Genomic DNA, 20,950 nt, shown 5'->3' with positions numbered 1-20,950 from the left:
AAGCTTCTGAGAGGCCACTGGGGGAAACAGGATGCTCTGCTAAGTGAATCCTTGATATGACCCAATCAAGTCATTAATTCATTTATGGCCAGCCTTTTTATCCCACTAAGGGCACTCAAGGCAGCTTACAAATAAAAGAACAGTACAATAAACATAATTAAAACAATAAAACACAATAAACTTGAATCACATTTCATAAAAAAGTGCCAGCCCCCCAGTATCAGCATACAAAATCTTCCCTGAATAAAAAGGTCTTAAAACCCCACTGAAAGGACTCCAGAGACAGAGCTGCTCTCAATTCCAGGGAGAGGGAATTCCACAGGTGGGGTGCCACCACTGAGAAGGCCCTCTTTCTTGTCACCATCCCCCTCACTGGTGGTGGCACAGTTAGAATGGCCCCTTCTGATCTGAGAAGGCAGGTTGGATTGTATGGAAGAATGTTGTATGTTCTTGTATGTTGTATTGTATGTTCCTTGAGTCTCTATCTGCATACATGTGTACAGAATTACTGTTTGGTTTTACAGGTGAAGAAATTTCATTTGTAAATAAATGTGCAGGCAGGAAGGAGGCTCTATATTTGCATTTCATCCTTGATACAATTTTTTTTTTCCTGTCTGGCCAACAATATGTGGGACTTGAAGTATGTTATTGGCCTCCATCATGGTCAGGCAAGGACTCAGTTCTAACATGTGTTGGTTGGGAAGTGAATTCCTTGGAATGCTGTCTAGAGACATTCACTCAGATTGGATGTTGGAAAAGTTAGAATAGACAAAATAAAACATTTCTTTAACTAGTCTGTAATTAATCTGTGGAACTCCTTGCCACAGGATGTGGTGATGGCATCTGGCCTAGATGCCTTGGAAAGGAAATCAGACAGATTTCTGGAGGAAAAGTGCATCACATGTTTCGCCATGATGGGTATGTGCAACCTTGTGCTTCTAGAAGTAGACTACCTCAGAATGCCAGGTGCAAGGGAGGGCACCGGGATACAGGTCTCTTATTGTCTTGTGTGCTCCCTGAGGCATCTGGTGGGCCACTGTGAAACGTAGGAAGCTGGACTAGATGGGCCTTTGGCCTGACCCAGCCAGGCTTTTCTTATGTTCTGATGTCCTTGTGGATGTGCAGTGGTGGGAGGCAGGTGAGGCAGAAAAGCACCGCTGCTGTGTGAGACATGCAAGTACTCACAACCCACATGTTTTTGTGGTGCGGTGGGTGTGGTGGGTGGGCTGCCGCCATGTGAGGCATGCAAGCACTCATAACCCATGAGTTTTTGCAGTGTGGTGGACGGGCTGCTGATGTGTGAGATGCGCAAGCACTTGCAACCCGTGTGCAAAAGAGGTATGCAGCAGTGGTTCATTGAAGGACTCGGGTGGGGAGGCTGTGCCTCACCTGCCTCCCCACCCACCACCTGTCCCTGTTCCCAAGTCAGGACTGGCAGGCGTGTGAGATCTGTGTCCTTCACTCATTGCACCTGCTCCCACCCTGGGAGGAGGGCATCATCAGTGCCGGCCAGAGTTGGTGCAAGCGCTGCTGCCTTCCAGAGCTTCAGGCGGGTCGGGACCCGCCCAGCTGTTGGCTGCAGAGGACCAGAGCTGTGCTCACAGCCATAGACCAAGGAAAAGGACAGAGTGACCGCACAGCTGTTGGAGGCTGTTTCCTTTCAAAGTTAAATTTTTTTTCTCCTCCAGGGTGGAAGAGCTTTTCACAGACTATGGCTGCTATCTTGGGAGTAAGCCCCATTGACTACAATGGGACTTACTTCTGAATAGACAGGCATAGCATGGGGCTCTAAGTAGGTTTAAAATATGTTTATTAGGTTGCCCCAGACAGAGCAAAAACTCCTCTTTTGGCTGCTACCTCTTTTTGTTTCTGGGCGCACACGTGACTGCCCACTGTCCCCACTGCTCGCTTTCTCCACTATTTTTGATGGGCATCTCCTATTTCTGCAGTGGGGAGGAGGAGAAAAGAGAGAGAATGTCCTATATCAGCCCGGAATATGGGCATTGCATGTGATTCTATGCGTTATAAGTCTATGTACCAGAAGGCTTTCCAAAAACTAGTCCCAAATCAACCCGGAATGTAAGCATTGGGAGTGAGTCTAGGCATTCTAATTCTAAGTACTATAAGGTTTTCTCAAAAATGTTACCAAATCAACCCGGAAACTGGGCCTTGGGTGTGAGTCTAGGTGTCTTCTAAGTCTAAGGTGCTATAAGGCTGTCCCAGAAAATGGTCCCAAATGAACAAGGATTCTGGGCGTCGGGTGAGAGTCTAGGTGGTTCTAAGTCTAGGTGCTGTAAGGCTTTCCAAATAATAGTCCCAAATCACCCGGAAACTGGGCCTTGGGTGTGAGTCTAGGTGCTTCTAAGTCTAGGTGCTGTGAGGCTTTCCAGGGAGCCGGCCTCTCCGTGGGTGGTCCCGGGGTTCTCCTTGCAGGTGCTGCTGGCTTGACTGCAGGTTCCAAAGATGCTCCAGCGCTGTCAAGCCCGAGCAGGGCGCAGGTGTGTAAAGCTATGCAGTCTTGGGGTGGGGAGCCAGGTGGGGGGCCCCACGGTGCCCCCCACTGGAAATCGTGGCTCACTCTCTCTGCTACAGGTCAGGTGATGGGTGTGAGCAAGAGGGGGCTTTGCTCACTAGGCTAGACTGCTTCTCTTGCCCCCTCCAGTGCACGAGTGCATGACACACAGGTGCACTGAAGATGCAGAGATGCAAGGTGGCAGGTCCTTTGATCCCTTGGATCATGAGCCACACAGCTGTGACAGATCAGGAGAGAGATCTTGGGGTGGTGGTGGACAGGTCGATGAAAGTGTCGACCCAATGTGCGGCGGCAGTGAAGAAGGCCAATTCTATGCTTGGGATCATTAGGAAGGGTATTGAGAACAAAACGGCTAGTATTATAATGCCGTTGTACAAATCTATGGTAAGGCCACACCTGGAGTATTGTGTCCAGTTCTGGTCGCCGCATCTCAAAAAAGACGTAGTGGAAATGGAAAAGGTGCAAAAGAGAGCGACTAAGATGATTACGGGGCTGGGGCACCTTCCTTATGAGGAAAGGCTACAGCGTTTGGGCCTCTTCAGCCTAGAAAAGAGACGCCTGAGGGGGGACATGATTGAGACATACAAAATTATGCAGGGGATGGACAGAGTGGAAAGGGAGATGCTTTTTACACTCTCACACAACACCAGAACCAGGGGACATCCACTAAAATTGAGTGTTGGGTGAGTTAGTACAGACAAAAGAAAATATTTCTTTACTCAGCGTGTGGTTGGTCTGTGGAACTCCTTGCCACAGGATGTGGTGATGGTGTCTAGCCTGGATGCCTTTGAAGGGAGATTGGACAAGTTTCTGGAGGAAAAATCCATTACGGGGTACAAGCCGTGATGTGTATGTGCAACCTCCTGATTTTAGAAATGGGTTATGTCAGAATGCCAGGGAGGGCACCAGGATGAGGTCTCTTGTTATCTGGTGTGCTCCCTGGGGCATTTGGTGGGCCGCTGTGAGATCCAGGAAGCTGGACTAGATGGGCCTATGGCCTGATCCAGTGGGGCTGTTCTTATGTTCTTATGCAAGCAGTGGCATAGTTGGAGAGGGTGCAAAGCACTGAGTTTTGTAGGTACCTGAACATGCCGCGCAAGCGGCCCCTTCAATCCCTTTCTGAGCAGGGGGAGAAAAATGCAGGGATCCCAGTTGCTTCTCCGTGCCCAGGCACATTGTAATCATGCAAGAGTATGCACGTGACCAGTGGCGTAGCCGGAGGGAGTACGAAGCACTAAGTTTTGCAGGGCGCCTGAATGTTCCATGCAAGCAGCCCCTCCTTCTCCCCTTCAAAGCCATGGAGGTGTACGCCTCTGTTTTGCTCCCACCATCCAGAATGACCACCCTGTTTTGCTCCCACCACCCAGAAAGTGGGGGGCCTGCTTACAAGACGTGTTAATGTGCCTGCAAAACTTGGTGCTTTGACCCCTTCTAGTTACGCCACTGATTGCAAGAGCTTCATTGTGCTGGCGTCCCCCAATACTTGGCCAGAACTCCCAGGAGGGGAGGGTGAAGATGAAGAGGGGTAGGAGTTGGTGCTGTTCCATCTTGTCCAAATTGTCGTCCCCCCCCCCATTGGCCTACACAGCAACTGTTACCCTGCACATGCCCAATCTTGTCTGATCTCGGAAGCTAAGCAGGGTCAGGTCTGGTTAGTACTTAGATGGGAGATTGCTTGGGACTACTGGGTGCTGTAGGCTTATACCATAGTCTTTAGAGACTGAAGGTTGCCAACCATTTTGAAACGAGTAATGCCGCCTGATCCCTGGGGTCAGACTTGGGGTTCAGACAGACTTGGGGTGCTTGGCAGAGGAGTCCACAGATGGAGTGGCTCTGATCAATGTCCCTATCCCCCTTACTCCTTACTGGTGCTGGGCCTTTAAACAAAACAGGTCGTGTGGCACATGCTGGAAGCACCCTCAACACATTCTGCACTTCTTGATTTGTTGAAAGCAGCAGTTCTTGCACATGTTGGTTTCTGAAGCCCTTTACCTTTGTCATTGGAGTCTTGGGAATCCCCTGCTGATGCCTGTGCAGTCTCGAGTGCCCCAAGATTGTTGGCGCATATGAGGAGTGGTGCAGTGCCAAGCAAATGGTGGGCACTTATGGTGTGGTTGTGGAGCCCCTGAAGGCATCTCAGGGAGCCCAGGAGCTCCTAGGAGCACACACTGGTTTAAAGGATCAAGGTGAGGAAGAAGCAGGGCAAGGGAATACATAGCAGGATCTCTACTGCCTGTGCAGTTTTTTGGGGAGGGGGCATGTGCAGTGGAATTTGAATCCCCTTCAAGTGATGTGAGGGTCTGGGCCAAGTCTGCTTGTCTCTTCCCCTCTTTATGTTTTGCTTAATAACCAGCTTGAAGAAGGACTCTGGAGAATTAGGGTGCTGGCTGATATTTTAGTTGGTCTTGGTGAAGCTACTACTGTACTTTGGACATTTTGTGTTGTAAAGATTTTACCCTTTGTACTCAGACTGGCACAAAACTCCAGAAGTGAAGCTGTGGTTTTTTGGTGCCTGAAAGACATATTGCAGCGTGAGCTTTCATGGATTAACAATGGCATATCTGGTGGGGGGTGGTCCATGGGGTCACATGTTCCAGGGCAGCAGATGCCTCAGGGTGGTGCCAGCCCCCAGGCCACTGCCTCCCCTTACAGAGGCCTTCTGAAGGCTTCAGGAGACTGAAAACCATCACATCCACTGTGCCCCCTGAGGGCACTTCTCCAGGGGTGCTGCCCCTTGGGTCCACTGTCTCCCCTCACAGTGACCTTCTGTGCATAGGCCTGGGGGGCAGCACCCTGGAAGTTTGCCCCTGGGCACCTCAATGGCGAGGAATGCCACTGTGGATTAGCAGCACAAAACATGAAGTAGACTCTGGACTACAAGAAACCCTTCAGGTGTGCTGTTCTAACTGGTATTGTTTAGGAAAGAGACTTTTGGAACTGAAGGTTGGTGATGTGGCCCATGCTCTAGAACAGTGGTCTCCAAACTTTTTGGCCAGAGGGCCGCATTAAATATCTGGCATAGTGTGGAGGGCCAGAAAAAAAAGATTTAAATAAATAAAATAGAGATGGAACTTAGATGAGTGAACAAATGAATGAATGGGCTCATTCATTCAACCTCTCTGGCTCTCCGAACACCCTCCAGACACAATCAGAGCACAGTTCTGGTCCTGTTCAGTTGAGTGGGCCAGAAGCTTTCAGGGGACAAGAGGTTGGCTGGAAAGAGGCTTGCTGCGGGCCGCATCTGGCCCCCGGGCCAGGGTTTGGAGACCCCTGCTTAGAAAATAAACCTCAACAGTCTCGCAAAATCAAAGATCCCACAGTACTTAGAGGGAGGGTGCCCCAGTTAAACTGGTTTTGAAAGCAGCGTGGGAGACCGTTCCTTGAGCAGTATTGGATTTCTACATTGTTTTCTCAGTTCATGCCTCATTATGTTTATACCTGTGTGTGTTCTGGGAATGAGTATACTTGTAGCAGATGGTGAGGCCCACACCTTATTCTGAATAGGCCTTTGTAACAAGATGGAGTCTTGATTGAAGAAATCTTAGGCTGCTGACTTATACACCTATACCTGGAAGTAAGCCCCATTGAACACTATGGGACTTTCTTCAGGGTAATTGCTCATAGGCAGAGGTGGGGGAAAGCTATTTCTTTTTCATGAGTTTTGGTGTTTTCCAAAAGTTAGAAGTGCAGAAAGTAGTGTTGTGTTTTTATTCAAAATTAACATTACAGGCAGCCCTTGTTATCTGTGGATTTGGTACCCTTGGATTTTATCATCCGCGGGTTCCAAACCTGCTGGGAAGGGCCCACCTGGACTATCTGAATGCAACTGCAGCTGTGCTCCGGTTTCATCCAGCGGGTGTTCTGAGGCCCATAGCGGCCGCACATGTCCACTTGTGGCCTCTGCAGGCTTCAGAATTCCTGTTTCGGGCAAAGAAAATGCAGCTTAAGTTTTTTCGTGGAAACTGGAAGTGATGTTTAAATGCCTTTATGTTTATATCTGAGAGCTGGGGAAGCTGCTGAGGGCTGGATCAGGACCCAGTTTTTAGCTCTGCAGGACCCACCAGAAATCGGGTCCCAACCCACAGTTTGAGAAACGCCAGTCTAATACATTGCCGTTATGACATTTTTACTATTGTTATTTATTTAAAATATACTTTGGAACTAGTAGGGCATATCAAAATGTTGCTTCCTAATAATATTCAAACTAGAGCTGAGAGTGTACACAGAGATTCAAAGAGCCACAGCGCACACATTATGAGAAGTTGGAAAAATCCATTCTGCTGAACGGGTGTAACTATTCAGAATAGCTCTACATAACATTAACAGCACAGTCCTGCATTCTGCCAGCATCAATTGCCTTATAGGAGTTGTAAAAGACACTTGGGCAGTGGAGAGGCTGAAGCAGTCTCTGGTGAATCCAGGCCCGCCAATGAAGGTAGTCTGATGGGGAAGGTGGGGGGAGAACGGAATGGGTAGTTGCAGGGCAGGGGAAATGTAGGTTGGGGGTCCATAACAGCTGCCACCACCAAATCCTAGCCTCTTTCCTGGGCTTGTTCTTGTGGCATGGGTCCTTTGTGGACTTGCACCAGCAGTTTCACTAGCGCAGGTCCAAGTAGACCTCCTCTGTGCCATGGAAGCTTACCCAGAAGAGACCTTCACAACTGTTTCCCCCTCCCCCCCACATGATGCAGCAGTTGCATTGGCAGGAGGGGGTAAGGATAGGACTGGGCTGTAACTTAAATCCTAAATTAACCATTGTTAACCTTTGTTAACCGTTTGTTAACCATTTTTAACCATTTTAACTTTGTTAACCATTGTTAATCCTACGTTAACCATAGCATTAATTATTTGCAAAGAAATGCATACAGGGGTGGATTAACTTGAGTCTTCTGTGCTTGCACTCGCTCTTTCAAGAAAGTTCATGTGGGTGAGGATTGCTGAATCCTTCCCCATCTTAACTCCCTGTGGTCTGTCACGCCAGCTGGTCTCCAGTATTGGTTGTGTGGGTGTGAGAAATGCATCTGAATTGATTGAGCACAGCGAGGTGGTGGAGGGTTCAGCTCCTCTCAGCCTGCACGCTCCTTTTGATGTACAAGTCAGACGCACACAGGCACTCCTGTTTTGTATGTAAATGGGGCAGGCATGTGCCCAAACAAATGTTATGTGTTGGCAACCCTCAGTCTCGAAAGACTATGGTATCGCGCTCTGAAAGGTGGTTCTGGAACAGCGTCTAGTGTGGCTGAAAAGGCCGATTCGGGAGTGACAATCCCTTCCACACTGGGAGCAAGTGCAGTCTGTCCCTGGTCTGTCTCCCTGGCTGTGGGCCTTCCTTCTTTGCCTCAGACTGTTGGCCAAGTGTCTCTTCAAACTGGGAAAGGCCATGCTGCACAGCCTGCCTCCAAGCAGGCCGCTCAGAGGCCAGGGTTTCCCACTTGTTGAGGTCCACTCCTAAGGCCTTCAGATCCCTCTTGCAGATGTCCTTGTATCGCAGCTGTGGTCTAGCCGTAGGGCGCTTTCCTTGCACGAGTTCTCCATAGAGGAGATCCTTTGGGATCCGGCCATCACCCATTCTCACGACATGCCCGAGCCAACGCAGGCATCTCTGTTTCAGCAGTGAATACATGCTAGGGATTCCAGCACATTCCAGGACTGTGTTGTTTGGAACTTTGTCCTGCCAGGTGATGCCGAGGATGCGTCGGAGGCAGTGCATGTGGAAAGCGCTCAGTTTCCTCTCCTGTTGTGAGCGAAGAGTCCATGACTTGCTGCAGTACAGAAGTGTACTCAGGACGCAAGCTCTGTAGACCTGGATCTTGGTATGTTCCGTCAGCTTCTTGTTGGACCAGACTCTCTTTGTGAGTCTGGAAAACATGGTAGCTGCTTTACCGATGCGTTTGTTTAGCTCGGTATCGAGAGAAAGAGTGTCAGAGATCATTGAGCCAAGGTACACAAAGTCATAGACAACCTCCAGTTCATGTGCAGAGATTGTAATGCAGGGAGGTGAGTCCACATCCTGAACCATGACCTGTGTTTTCTTCAGGCTGATCGTCAGCCTGAACAAGTGTAGTGTCATTTGTAGTGTAATGTCAGCCAAACAAATGTAGTGACATCTATTTCACCTGTCTTGGCCCTACCTTGGACAGAACGTTCCTCTATTCCCCTTGGGGCAACTTAAATTATCAAGGTATTTTTTCTTACTTCATTGATTGCTGTATTGTCTACTAGGGAGCTACCTTGTTTTCACAGTGTTAAAGGGTATACAAGTTAATTTTTTTTTTGAACCATTAATTAAAAGCACATTTTTGGTTTCTGCATGTGCAGGTGATCATCCTCAGACTTCCCATGCCGTTTAATTCCTGTGACGACTTCTGCGACGAATATTTCAAAATGATAACAAATATTATCATTTTGAGCATACTGATTTGCATTTCTTTATCGTTTTGGATTGTGTCCATGACTGCAAGCACATATTATGGTAAGGTTGAAATGGTTCCCTTTTCACAAAGCTCTGCTGGTTACTGCTCTGGGAGACAAGAATTTTTGCAATCTTAATCGCTAACTCAAGCGTGTAAACATGATGCTTAGTGATGTGTTCTTTCTCAAAAACTCCAACAAACATAACAGCATAACCGTTGCATGTCTACGGAGTTCAGTGGGACTTACTCCCAGATAAGTATGTATAGGAGAGCTGTTTCTGTGATTGCTATAATTCTGTAATTGTAAAGTCTCTTCATGCAACTGCAAAATTGAGAGTTCACATAGCTTAGTGGTTACCAGCCCAAGACACTACAAAAGCATGTGAAGGCATGTGTTGCTGGGTAGTGAGTGTAACCCGCTGACACAGACAAGGTGGTAGGTGGATTGTGAAACGAGGTGGTAACTGGGAGGATGGAATGGGGTGATGATGGAGCGGGGAAGAGCAGATCAGGTCTGCAAAGGGGGTGACTTGGGTGGCAGCTGCTGAATCCCAGGTTCAAGTAGTCAATCCTGTGCTGTGGGGGCTTACCCAGAAGGGACCTTGGCAATTGCCCCCTCCTACAGGACGCAGTGGTAGTCATTTTGGCGCCACTGCTGCTGTGGAGGGGGGGAGAATAGGACTGAGCTGTGAAATGGCATTCTCTGGTTTGGATCTTACTTTATTAACCATTTCCTGGAATTATAATTTGTGACAGCAGCAGCACTAATTTAATATTTTACGAATACAGAAGTATGAAACAACAGAAGCGTTCCATGTTTTCATTGCTTTATTAAAGTTTAGCACATTAACTGCAAACACTGTTGACGTGTTCCTAAGAAGGAAGTAGCTTAAGCCAGTGTGGTCAAACGTGGTAAAAACAAATACTTAATATCTCATTGGTCACTGTTGTTTTGAGAACGTTTTAATAAAGATTTAATAATGTTTTAATTATAAATTCAATTTAAATAACAAGAGACATCAATTCCTTATTGACAGAGGCTTTGGCTGTAATCCAGCAGTCTGTAGGTACTGCAGGGAGATAAGTATTTAATTGTACCATCTTGGGAATGTTCTGGATTGTATCTGTGGAATGTCACACGTAGCAATTTCTATACGTGTAGGTTGGCTTCTGCTTGTACACATGTTTTATACGTAAGCTGTCCTATTGTTACATTCAAGATCTTCTTGGTTTCACAAGAATTAACCTGCAGCTTATCGTGCAAACTAGCCCAGCAAGTTCATGTTGCTACAAGTTACAAGCTACAAGTGTAGGAATCTAGTTTGGACAGTACATGGGAATTGCTGGACTGTGCAGTGGTCCAAAATAGACATGCTAACAGGTACGGGCCTGTTTGTGCATCTCAAAGACCTGAGGCAAGTGCCTGTCACCTGTGTGCACCAGAACCTAGGGAACAAGCTATTGCGTGAATAACACTGAAACAGGCTCTCTGTATCACCCATTGCTTTGCTCCGGATGACTCCAGGGCAGTAATGATAGTAGGGAGAACCTGACGCTTATATTTTAATTTAATTTTAATTTGTAGCCTGCTCTGAAGCATGGGAGCCTGAGGCACATGGGCCAATTGGTGTTGTGGGAAATATCCTTACCATGTGCTGATAGAAACTGGCAGTAGCAGGGACTTCAGAGCGGGACATGAATGATGGTCCCTGCTCTCCTTTGGAATGTTCTAGCTGAGCACAGCACAGTAATAGAACTTTGTTTGTGGTGTTCAGCTAACTAAGATGCGACTTAGTCTTGGAATCATGAGAATCTTGTTCCCTTATGTCAAGATGCGTCATGACTAGCTGAACCTATATTCAAGTGGAGCCTCTTTATCCATGGGTTGGCATCTGTGGATTTGATTCGGTGTGGGTATCAGACCTGCACTGGCTGTCTTCTCCTGACCTCCCAGGCACAGTTAGAAACACCTTCTTGTTGTGTTCAGAGATCCTCTGTTGGCCTCCACCCATGGACTCCATTATCCACAGTTTTGATATCTGTGGGGGTCCAAGAATGGATTCCCCACAGTTACCTAGGGCCAACCTGTAGTTCCCAGGTGCCATGGCATCTTTGTCTGCCATCAGACTCTCTGATATTAGAGAGGTTTTGAAACCTAGAACCAGTGAGGCTATTTCACTGGAGAGAAAATGTGTCCCTGCAACTGGAGTAGGTCAACCAATAGCATTGAGAGAAGCCCAGCAGATACTAGAGAGGTATATGTGAAAGAGTAGGGTGGGGAATTTAAAAGCCACTAGATATGAGCAGATCCAGCTGCTCATACTGATTTGGTTTCTGGACCATATTTCTATAGTACAGAAAATAAACCAAGGAACAATGTACATAAAGAAATTAAGGGGGATAATTTCAAAGTGTTTTGTATTAAAGACACAAACATTTCAAGAGATGTGGTGAACATCATACATCTGAGTATTCTTAACACGTATTTTAAAGTCATGATGGAACATTCCGGGAAATTTTGCTTTTTTGACATCCCGAATGCTGTTTAACCACTTCTGTAGGTACCTTGCGACCAATTTCTCCATGGCGTTGGCTTCTCTCAATCTTAATTCCACTAATCATTGCATGCCAAGGGTTTAAGAAAAAGAGCCTTGATCATGGTGGAGCAATAGGAGGTAAGCTCTGGTGCCTTAATTTTGGGGCATATATTTTTAGATAATTGTTGATTTTTTTTTTATGTCATTGCGTTGTGTATAAGATACTTTGTAAATAATGCTAATTGCATGTGAATTCTGTAATGTTCTGAAGTTATTGCCACTATAGGTTGATTCATTGCAATACAATTGCAGGTATTGGCCACGCAATTTGAACTTCAACTTTGTCAATGCACGTAGTAAATTATCTCTAAATTAGGTCGCAATCCTAATTGTGTGTTCCCCCCCCTTCCCTCTACAAGTCTTCATCTATCCTCCTCCATTGGACACAGACATACACAAATTTAGGTTTTCTGTCCTGTGCATTCATTTCACCTGGAAACTGAGAGCGCAGTCTTAAAGATCTGTTGGACTTCCGCCAGCCTGGGAGGGTCGCAAACATGCTGTAAAGCAAGTTTGCTCCTCAGTTATGCTGGATCCTGACCCCGTTCCTGGGGTGGCCCAGGGTGGTCTCTGGCTGCTTGGATTTGCGCCAGCTCGCCAGGTGGCACAGATTCGAGTAGACCCATTGCAGCTGCTGTGGCTCTCCCCAGGGTAAGGGGAAAAGTTTCTTCTTGCCTCAGGCAGCCCCAAACCTGTGCTGGATCCAGTGCAGGTTCACTGGTCTGCCTGTTCCAGCGCAAGTTAGGATTGCACTGCCCGTTTCACTTAATCCTGATGATTTCATGATCCTATTTAAAGATTCCTTCCCCCCTTCCTGGTAAATAGGAACTAATTTATTGGAGGTGTTCATGAGATACCTGCAAATTTGGAGGTGGGGTGGGGGAAAGGAACCTTCATTTGCAGTAGTGGGGGGGGGGGTATTTATAGTTGAAAATGACAAATTTTCACCTATGAAAATGCGACTAGATGTGGTGTCACTAGGGTTTTGCGACATTCAGTGTGGGAGGCCAGCAAGTCACCCCCATGATGGGCCTCCTCCTATGCAGTGGGCAGGGCAGAGCCCAGGGCGGAGGCCGTGGTGATGTACCATCACCACCTTGGTTTTTTGGCTGTAATTTTTGATGGAATGGAGATATAGCCACTTGGTTTATTTCATTGCATTCTGCATGAAATTATGCATGAAATGATATATAACATGATGGTATTATTCAAAAATACCAAGATTTAAAAATTTTTGGTAGTGGTTGTGTCACCCCCTCTGTGCGCGTCACCCAGTGTGACCTGCACTTCCCTAGTAACGCCACTGTTGAGAGGAGAGAGGGAAGGGGAGACTCTTCTAGTAACGGACAGGGTATTCTACGGCCCAAAGGCAAAAGTGGGAGAATGAGGAATAAGGACAAAAGTGAAAGGCAGCAAGAGAGGGTATGAACAGAAGTTGAGATTAGCACATTAAAAAGTGAGGCAAGTCCCTAAATAAACATTTCAGTACATAAGAATCTTCAGCCTTAATTTATATCACATTTTCACAAATGAGAATTGATTTTTTTCTCCCTATCATATATATCTAAGGACTTTACCCATCTTGACTGCTTTTATCATACGTAGCCTTTATTTATTTAGTTATTTGTTTATTTATTAATAGAATTTATATCTTTACAGGAGAATAATGTTGTTCGTAATTGCATTGTCCTCTTAATCTATGCCAAGGGTGGGCAAACATTTTGGCAGGAGGGCCACATCATCTCTCTGACACTGTGTCGAGGGCAGGGGGGGGGAAGAATTAATTTCAAGTTTGACTAAATTTACATAAACGAATATATTAGAGACAGAGCTTGCATGAATGAATGAATTTTACTGAGGTTATTTATAATACACCTGAGAACTATAATATAGGCATGTAGAACCACATGTTTGCCACATACCTCTTGCACAGTGAAAACATACAGACGAAGCCAGAAACACATGGAGGCATAAGTTGTTCAGAGGCAATGGGGGTGGTGGTGGTGGTTGTTAAGATAATGCCCAGGGAAAAGTACAAAACACATGGAGACTATAAAAGGCCTTGCTCTAACTTGGCCCGCAGCTCACGTCTAGCGGTCGTGACCAGCAGTCGTGGGCCAGTGTGGACTCTAATAGTCTCCAATGGGCCAGAGGCTCATTGGAGACTGGGGGCTCCCTGCGGGCAGGATTGGGGGACCCAAAGGGCTTCAAATGGCCCCCAGGCTGGGGTTTGCCCACTCCTGATCTATGCTATTCTTGAACTAAGTTTTCAAAGACAGGATCTAAGTTGTGAGCACCTGCATGAAGTAAATGGCTTGTTTTTTTTTTTTGCCTCACAGGTTTAGTCGTTGGATTCATCCTCACGGTTGCAAATTTCAGTTTTTGCATTGCCTTACTCATGTTTTTCATCACTTCTTCCAAACTAACCAAGTGGAAAAAGGAAGTCAAGAAGCAAATAGATTCTGAATACAAAGACGGTAAGGCTTAAAGTTTGATTTTCAGTGGGTAACAACCAAAAATTGCACTTTGACTGTTAGTTGAAGGAGTAAAGATGCACAAAGAATAGAGGCTGAATTGGGTTTTTTTTGGGGGGGTGGGGATGTTTTCACCTTTTTCTCTCTGGTGAGCTACAAGCAAGTAGCTGGATGAAATTAAATATTATATAGCACATGAATGGCACTGAGGGAATCCTTGGTAATTGGGGCTGTTTCTGCTTTCCTTACTGATCTGGATATGACTTTGTTTGATTTCAGGCACAAATGCCTGAAAGCTGTTAACAGTATCAAAAAGGGAAAAAAAATAAAAATTAAAAACGCCCTGTCAAAAAGATGTTTTTGATCCCACTCCGCCTGGCTCCAAAACATGGTGGAACAGGCATGTCTTCAAGAGATGTTGCAAAGCCAACAGAGATGGAGCAGCACCAAGGTTCTGCAGGGGAAGTATCAGGTTACTAATCTCAACCATGGTGCAAGTTTCCTGACTGTCCACTAACTGAGCTCTGGTGTGCAGTGGTCTATTGAGTAGTCTCCTTCCAGTGACTACTGCAGCTTGGCAGGCAGGCTCCTGTGAGAGCAGGCGGTCCTTGGGTTGTTGAGACCTAAATGATATCCAGTTCTAAAGTAAAATATTTTGCACAGTATTTTTGTTCAGTTCTAGTTTTTGATTCCCTTATTGCAGTGTTTCAGAAAACCTTTTTTTACAATTACCTTAAATATAAGTTTTCTTTCAGTCCAGCAACACATGGAGTTGGTACATTTTGATGATGAGGATAATAAACAACAATTAATTTGGGTCAAATTAACACTCTGGAATTGAGTATTTCCCAGATAATTAATTCAGTTAAGTGAAAATATATTTTAAAAACTTGGGCTTATATTGTACTTTTGCACTTGGACATTATTCCAATTAAATTAAACAGTCTAGGGGTGTTGATTATTGCTTGGGACTCTTCTTCAAATGGACACCCTTCTGCCTAGGAGAATTCTCCATGGCCTCCTTGTGGTCTCTACTTGCAACCCACATGGTCTACCTGTCCAGGAAGGGCTTAATCCTTTGCCAGGGTATCCTCGCCTTTTGGTTGGCCTTTCTCCTTTTCTTTGCTGTTTCCCAACTCTATCCCCTGACAGCAGTCCATTCTCCCAGGTTCTCTTTTCCACTCCTTCTACTTCTGCGGCCCAAGTTCCTTTTCTCATTTCTGTTCTTCCCTCTCTTCTGGAGCCCAGTCAATCATAAGAACAGCCCCACTGGATCAGGCCACAGGCCCATCTAGTCCAGTTTCCTGTATCTCACAGTGGCCCACCAAATAGCCCAAAGAGCACACCAGATAACAAGAGACCTGCATCCTGGTGCCCTCCCTTGCATCTGGCATTCTGACATAACCCATTTCTAAAATCAAGAGGTTGCGCATACACATCATGGCTTGTACCCCGTAATGGATTTTTCCTCCAGAAACTTGTCCAATCCCCTTTTAAAGGTGTCCAGGCCAGTCGCCATCACCACATCCTGTGGCAAAGAGTTCCACAGACCAACCACACGCCGAGTAAAGAAATATTTTCTTTTGTCTGTCCTAACTCTCCCAACACTCAATTTGAGTGGATGTCCCCTGGTTCTGGTGTTATGTGAGAGTGTAAAGAGCATCTCCTTATCCACTCTGTCCATCCCCTGCATAATTTTGTTTGTCTCAATCATGTCCCCCCTCAGGCGTCTCTTTTCTAAGCTGAAGAGGCCCAAACGCCTCTGAGCCCAAATCCCTCTGAGCTCTTTCTTTCTATCTGCTTCTTCCTATTCTGGTTCTCCAAGACCAGTCCTTCCTTTCTTCCATCATCCCCTTTCACCACCTTGCTGCACTTCTTCTCTCTCTCTCCTCCCACATTGTTTGTTCTCCATTTTCTCTCTCTCCCACCTTGTCACCTTTCCTTCCTCCATCTCCTGGTGCCTCTTTTATACCTGCTCCATTGTCTTCCTCATCTTCCTCACCCTCTCCTACCATCTTCCTTTCCAGGACGGGCTGATGTCATCCTCTAGTAATCAGTCTCATAATACCAGCCTTGCTTGGTTTGTTGGTTCTCAATGCTATGCCTCGGCCGGCACCACCCCAGCCCATCCCAGGAGGTCTGCATCCACCATTGCAGCAGACTGCTCAGCTGGAACCACACCTTCCCACAACCTTCAGGAACATCCGTGCAACCCTCGTTTCGGTCATGACCCCTGATTTGAGAACCATTGCTCTTTGCAAGCTTTCAATTGTATTAAGAACTTGTAACTTACCAATTTTGTGCACAGGTGGACAGAGAACTTGGGTACAAGTGTTCTGCAATGGTGGCGTGCCTACAGAGTTGGCTCTGTTGTACCTGATTGAAAACGGGCCAGGTGAAATTCCCATTGACTTTTCCAAACAGTATACAGCATCCTGGATGTGCCTGTCGCTACTGGGTGCAATAGCCTGCTGTGCTGGGGACACCTGGGCTTCAGAGATTGGCAGTGTCATGAGTCATGAACCCCGGCTAATAACAAATTGGAAAAAGGTTCCAGTAGGTAAGGCTTTTATCTCCAAAATTGGTTTTGAATAGAGAGAGTAACCTTCCAAATTCCTTTCTGTGGCTTGGGGTAACTCACGATGTACACTGATGCAGTTGATGTCACCTTGAACCTGGCCTGAAAAGGCTTCTTTTTGCTAGTTCAATTATAACTCCATCTCCTGATGACAAATGTCACTGCATGTGATTGGGAATGATGGAAAGCATACTGCTTTTGTTCCTGCTCTCAAAATGGGCAGGGTGCTTTGCCCTGAATAGGTGAGAATAATAATAATAACAGGTATTTATATACCGCCTTTCTTGGTCTTAATTCAAGACTTTATTCAAGGCGGTTTACATAGGCAGGCTTATTAAATCCATGCAGGGATTTTTACAAATTGAAAGAAGGTTCTTTCTTTCAAGAACCACTACATTCAGGTGTTTCATTCCGATCTGGCTTCTCATTCTGGCCTCCATCCTCCCACGCTCAGAGCAGATGGAATAGCTCGACTTCAACTTGTCAGCTGCTTCAAGGTCGCACGGTGCCGGTGGCCTCGAACCGGCGACCTTGTGGATGTTATCTTCAGGCAGACGGAGGCTCTACTCTCTAGACCAGACCTCCTGCCCCTACCCTCTAGACCAGACCTCCTGCCCTGAGAAGATGGGATGCTGGAAGTGGGAAAGGGCTGTGTGGTTGGAGAAGGATCCAGTCTGCGTTCTGCTTTGACTTCCATATGGGAATATTTGAATAACAGCACAAGCTGGGTAATGGGTCCTTTGGCTGAACATGGCTTAGGTTTGAAGTCTAAATTGATGATGTCACATCTGGCTGTGACATCACTTCCAGGTTAATGACATCACTTCTGGTGGGTCCCGACAGATTGTCATTTGAAAAAGTGGGTCCCGGTGCTAAAAATTTTGAGAACCACTGCCCTAAATGGTTTAATAGAATGCCAATTCTGTTTGTTCCTTTTTAGGTACCAATGGCGGTGTTACTTTCGTGGGCATAATTGCCAGCTTGCTTGGTGGCACGTTTGTGGGTGTGGCTTACTTTATATCTCAGCTGGTTTTTGTGAATGACCTGGATATATCTGCTCCACAATGGCCCATTATTGTGTTTGGTGGAATGGCTGGCTTACTGGGATCTATAATTGATTCTTATTTAGGAGCAACTATGCAGTACAGTGGTATGTCTCTCTCTCTCTCTCTCTCTCTCTCTCTCTCTCTCTCTGTGTGTGTGTGTTTTAGGATTGGTACAAAACTCTTAGAGGATAGTTTTAGATCAAAATGGGCTAGGCTTATGTTGAAGGCCTTGTAATCTGTAGCAGCCTCTGTAATTTTAAACTTCTGAATGCCATGGGAATCCTGCTTGTTCAGATTTATATTATTACATCAATGGCGTTTCAGATTGAACTTGGATTATTTATCAGTATTGAAAAAATGTCCAGTCTGTGAATAGTGTCTAAAAACCTGGAAACTTTTTTTTACTCCAGCACTACTTAAAGGATAGGAAGTATGCTCTGTTGGCCCAACAGAAAGAAAACTATAAGGAACCAGACTTGATGAGAAGAGCTTGCTCCCTGCACCACCTAGACAGGATGCTTTAGATCCAGAAAAGGAATGATATTTTTGTGCTTGAAGCAGCATGACTATAGAGGCAGTTGGACTGGCTTTTTTCAGACCAGCTGAATTCTGCTGGTCAGAGGGGATAAAATGATCACTTGAATTCTTTGCTCCCATTTTGTAAACACTGAAGCCTTGTATAAAGTATAATTACTAGCTGATGATGAAAAAGTTAGCACATTTAACTAAAGCTTTCTAGAATCTGTTCTGTATTTTGGGTCTTTCAGTGCTTGGTTGTTGTTGTTTTTTTAATTGAAATACGATAGATAGTACAGGTCGTGCCTTGTTATCCATGGAACCTCTAGTGGATTAAAAAAAAAATCAGTGGATTACAAATCAGTGGAAAAATAGCTTTAAAGACCCACTTCCAGGTTTCTTGCTCCTCAGTTGTCACCCCAGAATGCATTGGTATTGACACTGTACTGCATTCAGCCTCTTGATGGGGTGAATAATGGAATCTAATGGAATGAAATTATAATTATTTAACAGCATGAAGATAGGAAATGGGACTTTAGTGTTGTTTTTCCTTGTTACAAGGCATTTAAAGGTGGGTCTCGGTATCAGTGGTGAGTCAAATCAGTGGATACCAAATCAGTGGATACCTAGGTCCCACCTGTAATTTGTTTTTGAGTACTTTCTCACCAATAGCTGTCAAGTGTGCACTGTGGTTCACATTCCACTGATGACACACATCGTAATGTTCAAGACATGTGCCCTTACCTAATTACTTCCTGTGTCCTATTTGCTTCTTTCTTCAGGTTTTGATACGAAGATTGGAATGGTTGTCAACCATCATACAGGAGATGCAAAGCACATTTCTGGCAAACCCATCCTAGATAACAATGCAGTGAATCTCTTCTCCGCTGTAGTCATTGCTTTGTTACTGCCGGGCATAGCCTGTGGTCTTTGGCCAAGAGGATGAAATCAAGCGAGGGTGACCCTGGACAAGGGGGGGAAGTCTGCTTTCATTCATTTTATTTTATTCAAACGCTGTGACTGAAGGATTCTCCACAGGGCACTTTTTAAACTTTGGTTCAGACATTCTTTTCTGCAACTGTTATGAAAGCATTAGAAGTCACCAGGCTGTGAAGACTAACAGCTTAAGCTGTTGTGAGCAAAGTGGACTTGAAGATATTGCATCGATTTGACATTCCTCCTGTTGTACTGGAGTACAATTCTCACCTGAATTATTTGAGACATGCCTTTTGCAAGGTTGAACACTTGATCTTGGTTCGTTCTCCAACTCCTGGCAATTGCAGGGACAGGAAACCAGAATGTAGCCTGTGAACCCTACTGGGTTCACCAAACTAAGCAATGGATTTTCACATTTTTCATCCTTAGTATTTTTGGGGAGTATAGAGGAAGCAGTTCTGTGTTTTTTGGAGGTTTTACCCTGTTCTTTTGAAAGGTGTTGGGGAAGTTGTAACACAGTATTTTCAGGTGAATGAATGTCTAAAACAAAAATATTTTGTATGCAGGTTTTGTTTTGTTTACAATATGAGCATATTTTTCTTGATATTGGCTATTGAATGCATGTGTGCTTTTGGGTTAGCACAGCCATATGATATGTGTAGACGACAATAATTTAGTATTATTGAGGTTTAAAGATTAATTTATTGACTTTAAAAATGTGCATTGGTGCAAAAGAATACTTGTTTGGTAATGGCCAATGCCTGTAATTAAAAATCAAGATCTTTATCTTGGGGGTCTTATATAATTTTATATAACATGTTCAAATAAATTTAACTTCATAATGACATTAGAAAGTAGAATTTTTTCCCCTAATAAACATAAAAAAAATTCTACTTTACTCTTAAGTACTACTTTTTAAACTTTGGCTCAGACATTCTCTTCTGCAACTGTTATGAAAGCATTAGAAGTCACCAGGCAGTGAAGACTAACAGCTTAAGCTGTTGTGAGCAAAGTGGACTTGAAGAGATTGCATCGATTTGACATTTACACTTCTGTATTAGAATTAGAGTACTTCTAATACATAAACAGATAAGAGCTTGTGGATGTAAGACAATGACTGTGGCTTAAACGATGCCTTCTCTCCCATTTGGATTTTGAATTTAACACAATATTTTCCAAGACCCTCTAGTACTGCAGTGGAAGATACTTTAGTTTGGATGAAGACAGACAGGATTTTTTTTAAAGAGCTGAGCTCTGAAAAATCAGATCTGTAAGCTTGCAGTGGGAGCTTTTCAGAGCCAAGCGCGCATCATCCTATGCTATCACCAAGCAACTTAAGATGAAAAATGGGTAAACATACACCTGTACTTTAAACACACACCTGTCTGAAGCATAGGGAGAAGCGCAAGACTCATATCTGAACCAGCTTTTGAGCTCTTATCTGCATCCTTTTGTTCTCTTATAGTGCAATTCTTTGTGTACTTACTCAGAAGTAAGTTGCACTGAATTCAGTGGGACTTCTTCCCAGGTGTGTTTCAGATTGCAGTTTCACAAGGCACATTGTGTTTACAAACTCTGTATCATATTGTGTCACCTCTTTTTGGTTTAAATAAATGTTAAATAATGGTGATGAGAAGGTTTGAATCCTGCAGTTAAGGACAGCTCACTATATAGGTAAGATTGAGACAGGTGAGTTTAGACCAGTTCCTTCCATCACCCTTACAGGACCCACCAGTGTGTCCCAGCACACAGTTTGAGAACCACTGGTTTAGAGCCATCTGGCTTTGCCTAGGGCGCTCAAGGACACAGCTACGGGACCATAGCTGCTGCAGAAACAAGTTTTGGTAAGCACAGGAT

The 20,950-nt window shown here is 45.1% G+C and overlaps 1 protein-coding gene across 1 annotated transcript; it reads left to right on the top strand.

Moving 5' to 3' along the window:
- Positions 1-2,415: 2,415 nt before the first annotated feature.
- Positions 2,416-20,729, top strand: TMEM19 (transmembrane protein 19). The gene is made up of 7 exons (XM_066633985.1): positions 2,416-2,498; positions 8,852-9,005; positions 11,508-11,621; positions 13,883-14,020; positions 16,326-16,577; positions 17,536-17,745; positions 18,940-20,729. Exons 2-7 carry the CDS (start codon positions 8,873-8,875, stop codon positions 19,101-19,103), a joined length of 1,011 nt encoding a protein of 336 aa, XP_066490082.1. The 5' UTR covers positions 2,416-2,498; positions 8,852-8,872; the 3' UTR covers positions 19,104-20,729.
- Positions 20,730-20,950: the final 221 nt, after the last annotated feature.

The sequence above is a fragment of the Tiliqua scincoides genome, chromosome 7 (genome assembly GCF_035046505.1).
Source record: "Tiliqua scincoides isolate rTilSci1 chromosome 7, rTilSci1.hap2, whole genome shotgun sequence".
Lineage (NCBI taxonomy): Eukaryota > Metazoa > Chordata > Lepidosauria > Squamata > Scincidae > Tiliqua > Tiliqua scincoides.
Note: the sequence above shows the minus strand (reverse complement) of the source record. Positions and strands in the feature narration are given on the sequence as shown.